A 9,703-nucleotide genomic window follows, 5' to 3' on the forward strand; every position below is an offset into this window, starting at 1 on the left:
AACTAAAGTTTATCCAAACAGTGCATGGCATCATTTTAACAATCTACTCAAGAATTTGCAAATTGTTTAAACACAATTTATTCATCCCATCGTAGAGAAAGCGCCAAAACTAGAAAGAATAGAATATATGATTATATGCTATAGTGATGCAGATTTAAGTAATTTTCTAGACAATTATTGGGCATAGTTAGGTTTAGTTTGGTCTATTATCTTAATCATATTCATGAGTATATTGTATATCTTTTCCCCAATAATTCAAGCCTGATACATATATTTCCATTTATAGATATTTTCTTATCCAGCACGTCCGGCCTAACCTTTAGATTAGATAAATGATAACAAACCTCCACCAGAAAATTCATCTAATATATATTTTCCATTTATCAAAGTGTAAAGATCGGTTGAGCAAAATTAACAAGTGATTATATTATATGTCATATAAACTTATGTCACTACTTTTCCATAAAGTGGAACTGAAATTGATCTTAAAGCACCCACTAGAAAAATATAATTAAAGGATAAACAATATTTTTAATACTCTACAAACCGAAAAGTAAAAAAAAGAAAAGTTTATCGCACTTATGAGAATTTATACTTTGGTTCTCATGGTCCTTTCACTAGTTTCCTCACTAACGTAATTAAACAAAAAAATAAAAAGAGAGAATAACTTAAAACAAAGAGCATAGAATTGTGTTACACACAAGCCAATGATGGAATTATCTTTAATAAAATAACAAAAGAGACAAGCAACTTCATAGTTAATCTCTACCAAAAAAAAATAATTAATAATTAATCTAATAAATAGTATGGGTTGGTTGTTGCCTATTGTATCGTTACTTTATGTTTTTTAAAATTATTATTTAAATTTTATTATATCGTAATATAAAATTTTAGCTTTTTAATTTTTATTAACATTACTTTTTTGTGTTTTCATTATCGCATTATTTCGTTATTGTTGCTATATTTTCTTTTGTATGTTGTGTTCTATATTTCACATTACTTCATTGTTGTTATTGCTTTCATTTTATGTTTTTTTTTTTCAAACTACTTTGAAATGCTTTAATTTAATTCCTATCTCTACAAAGTAGGAGTAAGAGCTACATACATTTTACCATCTTCAAATCTCAATTTGTAAAATTATAATAATTATATTATTGTTAATTTACTTTTTTAAATATAATAATTAGATCTCGTACCTTATTTTTCTTTTTAATATTATAGATTTATACTTAAGATTGTAAATATTATTCATTAGGTAACAATGAAAAATAATACTTCATCAATTTTATTTGATGTGAAATCATTTAATTTGACACAGTATTTGAAAAACTAAAAGAGTTCTAAAATTTATAGTCTAAAACAATCGTTAGATGTTTATGTGATTATAAATTATTTTATTTTAATTTTTTTTATATAATTATCCAAATATTATATTCAAAACAAACATTCCATTACAATACGGTAACAGCCCAAGCTCTTACGAATCGAGAAGGCGTCAGCAACTATTTATCAAATCCAATAATTTATTAGTGAACCTAAACCAAACGCCTTCATCTAGAGCCAATCCAAGAATCCCCAAACAACATTGTCTTTTTAAAAAAATTAACTTTTCAATTACCAAAATGATACTAAATCAGTACATGAAAGCATCAGCAGAAGCCATAATTGGCTGGTTCACATGTAGCAAATTCCAAGGATTCAAGAAATCATCTTCACAATTAACCTCTGTTTCATCCATTGTTATATTTGCTGAGTTGATGCAATTTATGATCTCATTTAAAGACTGTAGCCTGTGACTCAACTCTGCCATTTGTGCTCTCAGAACAGAGTTCTCTGCTTCCACATTCAAATAAACCTGACTCACCATATTTATGTTACTCACAATTTGATTATTTTGTTCCTTCAGTTGATTCACTTGAGACGTTAATTCATTCAAATGTGTCTGCTTCTTCATTCTCGATCTTCTTGCTGATTCCCTGTTCGATATCATTCTTTTGCGTTTCCTTTGATCCATTAATTGCTGTAGATCCTCTGACCCTGACGAAGAATTTCCACTAGGAGAAGCCATAATACTTGTAGTTTAACGCGTTATAACTAAATAAGTATGAGTAGTAATAGCTAAATTAGAATCGAAGAGTTTAACTTTAGCTAGTGAGAAGGAAACAGAGTATTTTCATGAAAACACGTAGAACCAGTAAAGGAAGACAACAGAGAAGGATTGAACAAGATGAGTTCCACGACGAAGCGTTGAGTTAATCGTAAAACCAGAAAGAAGGACTTCACTGATTACTGGAGTCATGAATCTTAAACTGCATCAAAAATCAGGGCTCTAGAGGTATGCATCAAATTATATAAGTGAAATAAGAAGAGAAAGAGAAATATTTTTTGAATTTTCTGAAAACAGAGTGTGAAAGAACAGAGATAGAAATATTATAAGAGCAGAGAGATTTTTTAGAACATATATTGAATAAGAGGAGAAGGAGGAAGGGGCTTTTGATGGTAATGAAGATTCATTTTATAGACTATGTTAATGGTCATTGAAATAAAGTAATACGACCATTAATCAAATATAAAATTCTATAAAGACCTAAAGCTTATTACGTAAAGCGTTGAAAAAGAGTGGCTTTCTATTGGTTAATCTTTATTTTATTAACGTTGGTAATAGGTATCGGAGAAATTTGAATACATACATGCCACTTGGTTTTACTATTTGGAAGATTCTATCACACATGCGGTAACGCGTGAAATGTACAAAATAATTTACTATTTTTCTACATCTCAAATTATATGATTTTAATCAATTAAAAAAACAATTGACATATTTAGAGCTACATATTTCTAAATAATTTAATTTTAAATTATCCACTTTATTTTTAATAAAATGATTTAAATTCTTCTTTTTTTTTGTGTCAATTCAAACTAACTCATATAAATTAGGATGATGGGAGTATCTACTAAACATATTTTACTATGCACTCGAGCTCTCTTGTTTTAAGAAAAGTAAAAAAAATTTACTACAGAATTTACCTCACCACCATTTTAAAAAGTTGAGCTTATAATATATATGTATATGACCGAATATAGATCAATGAAGTACATTAAAAAGAATTAAGGTCACCGACAAATTGTGATTGCCGTACGTTAATATCAGACCCCTTAAGAATGGCGAAGAGCTACTATTTATATATGTCCAGATTCAACACGCATGCATCTGCATCTCAATTCTCAAACACCCACCGACTTCTTCCTTTATAGAATATTTTTAGTGTTTAATTAGTCAGAGACAGAGTTGGCCATGGCACTTGGCAAAATACGACATCAACTAATTAAAGAAAGACATAATAACATGTCTTAGTTTTATATTCAAAATGGTTATGTTCCAGTGTTCCACGATAGTTCAAAAATGAAAGAAAATTATCTAATTTTTGAGTTGAGTTAGATTTGAAATTTATTTTGTTAATATAGTATTAGTGCACGATCCTAGGCGTGCGATGAGTTTTAAATTGAGATCTACAATAAGAATTTGACTACTCTCTATTTTTTTTCTCCCAAATTTTTCCAAGTACTTACTTTCGCGGGATTACACATATAATATATTTTGTGAATTGTGATAAAACTTCGGCCTTTTTTTGTTATAGCCGGTATAAGTTAGCTAATCGAGGAATTAGAGCTCGTATTCAGATTAAAATGTTTTCCCTTCAATTCACATAAATTATCCTTGTAAATTTTTCTTTTTCTATCAGTTTGTTTATAGTAATTTAAATTGTTCTTCAGGAATTTGGTGCTCTAGTGTCTTAACAGAATCTACAGATTCATTAGACTAGATATGTCTATTAGCACCATAATATTAATAGAACCTGAATGATGCTAAAATTTTGACAATTTCTTGACAGCCTTATAATGTTTCTCTCTTTCCATTTATAACTAATATATATATATATGTGACTTAATCATTTTGGAAATTCATGTATAAAGACATAATATATACTGCCCTAGGTAGCATAGAAATTAAACTTAAGTGGAAGAAAAGTGTTCAACTAGTGCACCACCATAAAACAATAAAGGTTTGGTGACCTATCATTTCCCCCCCTTCTGTTTTCCTTAGTGTACATATCTTCTTTTTAATTATGCTTAAAGTATCACAATAAGCATATTCGTTAATCAAGGTGATCGATCGTCTAATTAATTGATTAATATAGTCCCCTCTTTACTTACTCCATTGAATAAGCTTAGAGCTAGCTACTTCTTCATATATAGTTACTCTCATGATTTCCATTCATTATAAAGATTAACTAAAGATTTTTTTAGTACTTGATGGAAAAAGGGCTCTCGTCTTCTAACATGAGTTCCTAATTACCAATAAAATAAAATTTCACCCTAATACCAATAAAATTAGGTTGGCCACAGCATAAATGCAAAAATACAAGTTCTTCAAGGTAAATGTATGATTCTTTAATTTCCATTATTGACCACATGATTTGCTTCTAGTTCAGATATGGAGTGGTTATTATTGTCATTAAACACTAAACAACAAATAAATTAAGGTCTGAAAAGTGAAAAGGAAGGAGTAAAATGGAAAAAAGAAATCGCCGTTGCCGGGGATCGAACCCGGGTCACCCGCGTGACAGGCGGGAATACTTACCACTATACTACAACGACTTGGTTGATATAGATGAGTAAGTTAATAATACTAACGTTACATATCTACAGTTCAAGCATTAATCATCGAATCTTGTGGGAAGTTGGAAATTAGCGTGGGACCCTTTTTTTAAATATTTTTTTTACAAATAATTGTCACATTTTTCCTGCTTACTCTTCAAATGGGCCACAAGGACTAGCCTTTATTGTAGTGGATTTGTCCAATTCTTTGCATATGGCCCAGAGAGGCTAGAAGTATCGCTAAAATCAGTAATTATTTATTAAAAATTATTTATTCAAGTAATTTTTCCATTAATTTGGTTAACAAAAAATTGTATCAAACTTGCAAGGAAGTCTTGGGCTCTTCGTTAGGAAAAGGGAAAAACATAGTCTTTATTAATGAGATTACCCAACAAATATTAGTACGACTCCCTTTAGATGCTCATTAACTTTCAGAAATACTAAAACGAGCTGATATGACTATATACTTAATTTGAAAGTTACAAGTCCTTGTATTAGAAGTTAAAATGATGACGAAATCTAAAAATCAGTTAATGCCTCTAAATTATGTTACTATCATGTTTGTTAGCGTTTGTTACTACTCATATTTGTTTGAAGATAATAACTTTTATACACTGATGATGTAAAGAAATTTTTATTGTACAATTTAACCCATTATAGCAGATAACTTGCTTACTTTTCATGCTGCTAATATCAATTTTTCATAGTCAGTTGCACGTTATCTTTTAAGTAACATTATAGTATAAAATTCTTACTGATATTCTCTAAGTTATATATAATGGGAGTTTAATAGCTGCATATCCCATTAGTCTTAATTGAAGAATGCTTTGGAGCCAATGGTACATGATAGACCATTTGAATAGCAATAATAAAAGGATCAATGAGGCCAATTACACTGAAGCTGGAAGGGAAATTGGAAGCTTAGCCCATAAATTATGTACAGCTTACAAGAAGTCTAGTCCAAGGGTCCATATGGACAGGATAAATAGATTGCCTTATTCGGTCCTCAGCTCAATACACACCAAAAATATTTCATATGAGGGAGTAATAATGTAAAAAGTAAAAGAAAAAAGGTCAAAAAAAAAAGGCAGCTCGCTGTACCAAGTATGCGTTCACAGAGGGTCTGGGACAGGCCACCCCATAAGGAGGCGTGATGCAACTGGTAGATAGCTTATCCAGAGGCAAGCATCAATGATCTGATTTCACAACTCGAACCCATGACCTATAGGTCATACGGAGACAACTACTCTTGCTAATAATTTAAAAGTAAAGAAGATGAAATGAAGTCTCCAATTATAACCTTAATACTCTGCTCCAAATGTAGTGGCCGCAATGACTTAACTGTGTATTTTTATCATAATACAGAACAAAAAAACCACTTGCCTTTCTTTGATTAGGTCCTCTTCTTTTGTGTCTCAAGCGGAAGTAATATAGTACCACTAAATAGACGGAAACTAGCAAAATGTGTTGATAAAAGCTGCCTCAGGATGATAATGGAAGATTTCTCTCAGCATCATCTCCCGAATCAATGGTTCTGCCATATTCTCATCAATATCCAGATTAAGAGGAAATTGAGCGGGAGGATTGCATGTCGGATCATAAAGACTTGATAGGTAAGGGTGATACAAAGCTTCTGTAACAGTTATTCTCTTCGAAGGGTCAAAAATGAGCATTCGCTGCAGTAAGTCTATTGCTAAAGGATCAGCCTGAGGGAAGAGAGAAGAAAGGTGAGCTCCTCGGGTAAAAGGAAGAGATCGGATGAATCCTTTAGCCCTTGGGTTATCAATGAAATGAAGATCAGCTTCAGGCTGGCTACCAAGGATATTGAGAATAAGTTTAAGCTGATTGAGGCACTCAGTTCCTGGAAATAGAGGCTTCCTGCCAAGGATCTCTGCGAAGATGCATCCAACAGACCAGATGTCGATGGATGTTCCATAATTGTCACAGCAAAGAAGTAGCTCTGGTGCACGATACCAACGAGTGACTACATATTCAGTCATAAACTGCCCATTGTCTCTGCTAGTCCTAGCCAGTCCAAAGTCACAAATCTTCAACTCACAGTTGGCGTTCACAAGGAGATTCCCAGGTTTCAAGTCCCTGTGGAGAATATTAGCTGAATGGAGATATTTCAACCCACGAAGGAGCTACAAATCACAAGAAAAGTGGTTGGTTAGAAAGAACACATTAGAACGATGGAGATCAAGAGGTGCCGTACTGATATCAATCTTGCTTAATGTAGAATCAAACTTCTGACACATTGATGATTAATGCTGGCAAGAGAATAGTAATGTCTCTATAGACTATGGTATATGCAGATCAGCTGTGCAGGGAAAAACGATCGTTAAGTATCTCAGATTAAGAAAGATTAAATTTTTAAACCAATGTCTATACCTTCAATACTATTCAATTATCTACCAACTTCCTTTTGTGGAAAGTGGAATTGTTTCATTCTATAGCTGTGATGTATGATGCACAATCAAGATCAAGTGAAATTCAAAAGATAACACATCCAAGAAAAAACTAGCTTTAAAGCAGGGTTGATTTAGCAGAAAAAATCACCACAAATGCCGTAGTTTAAACATTATTTGTCTTCCTAGATTTTCTTCTTGTACCAAGAAATTATAACTCCTTCAGAGTAATTTCCAGCTTAGCAATCCATGTTTTATGAATTCTCTCACAACTTCTCAAAGTTCTACAGGACCAGTGCAGAAGGAGAATAGTTTTCTCATAAGTCAACATCAATAAGACTTCTTGATTACTACACAATGCACTATATGAATGTTTTACTAATGTTTAGCACTCTTGAAACATAATTTTAAATCTCTGTTTCTGATAAAGCATACTATAATCTTTCCAGTATACTCCATTAATCTAAGGACCCAAATGAGAAGAAAATAGAAAAACATTCTGTGGAAATGTCTCAACTGTAACACCATTTAATTTTACCGACAGCCTGTGTACAGTAATTTCTTGATAAGGTAGAACTTGTATACAGTAAAAATTGCAGAAAAAGTAGAAACTACATCAATTTTTCAACCAACAAACTCCATAAGTGTCACTTGATTATGTCTTTTACATGTCAAAAGGGTCAAGCTTATTGCAGTATATATTTCATGAAGAAAAGGCACTAAAACAAGATTGAGGAGAACATACGAATTACTTGCCAGTTGATAACAAAAGGTAGCCAATGGGAGTATGGTATAGCCAGTTAAGTAATAGAAATTCGATATCATTTTACTCTTTGGTCTGCTTGCTACAAGTAAAATTGTCAAAAAGGATAATCTGGATGACACTGCTATCAGATAAAACTGAGAATGTATTAATGTGGTGTAAAATCAATAAGGACCAAAAACAGAAATGAGTTCACAAAGCAAGCCAATACCTGAAAAAGAAAATACTTGCAATGGTCATCGGATAAAGGCTGTGTGGACTTAATGATATGATTAAGATCCGTATCCATCAACTCATAAACCAAATAGATATCCTTGAAACTACTTCTATGAATAGGCATCATCACATCCTTCAAAGCAATCACATTCTCATGCCTTATATGCCGCAATAGCTTCAATTCTCTTAGAGTTCTAAGTGCATCAATTCTATTCGAAAACACGTTATTGATCTTCTTAATAGCAACTCTCTCATTTGTCTCCCTATTCACTGAGGAACAAACCACACCATAAGCTCCTCTCCCAATAGGTTTGATCGGCACGTATTTCGTATCCACTTCAAATACAGTTTGCCACATTGTGTAATAATGCTTCCCTCGAGGCCTACTTCCATTCGGAGGCTCCACTTGAGTTGCCATTTCTCTGTTATTTTGCATATTCATAACCAAAAAAAAAAAAGATTCAATTTTTCAATACCCCAAATTTTCAATATCCAATAATATATAATCCTAACTTCTTCAATAAAGCAACATGTTTTGCACTCATGACTTAGAAAGCAAAGAATAAAAGCAGTATAGTAGTAAACAAAAAAAAAAATAGAGGGAAAAAAGGGCAGAAGAGAATATATACTTTGTTTTGTGTCGATTCGATCTTCTTCTGATCCGCTTATTCTTTTTTTTTTTTTTTTTTTTGCTGAGTTTATAACTTGTTAAATTCAGAATTTCCCCTTTTCTTTACCTTCAATCTTGCACCAAATTCAGAACAACTTTTTCCAACTTTCTCAGTGTAAAAGCATAAGTAAACCGAAAGTATCATAAATTCCTCAAGAAATTTCACTCAAAGCAGAGAAATACAAAAGAAAAGTTGCTTCGAATTTTGTGATGAAGGAGCCCAAACATGGTCTTCACGCAATAAAAATTAAGCAAGAATTTAAGAAACCCACATAGCTCTTCACATCTGTAATTGATTAAGTATATGGTAAGCGTAAACTCAAAGCGATGTTAAAATACAAAGAAAAACAAAAGAGAAAGGACAATAAAAGGGGTATTTCAGGGAGGGACGATTATCTCAAGAACACGACAGCTACCGTATCTCTAAAAACTAGTTCAGATTCATGCACAATAAACTAGTATAATTTAATACTTATCGACAAATTAATTTTACTGTCATTTAAGTTTGAAGAATAGCTTTCGTTATTTCTTCTTCCCCTCACATGTACTTAACACGGTTTTCTTTCTCAAGACTATCCAACATGTTTATTTCCTTAATAATGACTTTTGTATTACTTTCTCCTTTCATATTTACCTAATATAAAATAATAATATTTTTTTCATAATATGTTAAAAATGACAAATAAAAATAAAATAATATTTTTTAAACAGTGAACAAATAAAAATGAACAATGGAGTACTTAATTTTTTAATATCTAATATGATATAATATTAATGTCCAACTTTTTTACTTTTTAATATTTTTTATCACTTCTAAGAATTCAATTATACATTATACTATTGGATTTTAAATTATGATGTAATAAGCTCTCTTTATTAACTAACTTATCAATATTGTATTTGATAGTGTTTCACTGACATTAATATTAAGCAAACTTCCCATGCAGGGTGGAAAACCGAAAAAATAAACAATATTAAGCAAATTAG

General features: G+C 31.5%; 2 protein-coding genes and 1 non-coding gene across 3 annotated transcripts; all 3 read right to left on the reverse strand.

Moving 5' to 3' along the window:
• Positions 1–1,585: 1,585 nt before the first annotated feature.
• On the reverse strand, positions 1,586–2,475 carry LOC129873584 (bZIP transcription factor 11-like). The gene has a single exon (XM_055948707.1). The coding sequence runs from the start codon at positions 2,066–2,068 to the stop codon at positions 1,634–1,636; it is 435 nt and encodes a 144-aa protein (XP_055804682.1). The 5' UTR covers positions 2,069–2,475; the 3' UTR covers positions 1,586–1,633.
• Positions 2,476–4,587: 2,112 nt separating this feature from the next.
• TRNAD-GUC (transfer RNA aspartic acid (anticodon GUC)) lies at positions 4,588–4,659 on the reverse strand. Its single transcript has one exon. It is a non-coding gene; the product is annotated as a tRNA-Asp (tRNA).
• A 912-nt stretch (positions 4,660–5,571) lies between these two features.
• LOC129873412 (mitogen-activated protein kinase 7-like) lies at positions 5,572–9,261 on the reverse strand. The gene is made up of 3 exons (XM_055948504.1): positions 8,676–9,261; positions 8,042–8,468; positions 5,572–6,803 (listed from the first exon to the last, which is right to left on the reverse strand). Exons 2-3 carry the CDS (start codon positions 8,462–8,464, stop codon positions 6,114–6,116), a joined length of 1,113 nt encoding a protein of 370 aa, XP_055804479.1. The 5' UTR covers positions 8,465–8,468; positions 8,676–9,261; the 3' UTR covers positions 5,572–6,113.
• Between the last annotated feature and the right edge of the window lie 442 nt (positions 9,262–9,703).

This window comes from Solanum dulcamara, chromosome 11, assembly GCF_947179165.1.
Source record: "Solanum dulcamara chromosome 11, daSolDulc1.2, whole genome shotgun sequence".
Taxonomy (NCBI): domain Eukaryota; kingdom Viridiplantae; phylum Streptophyta; class Magnoliopsida; order Solanales; family Solanaceae; genus Solanum; species Solanum dulcamara.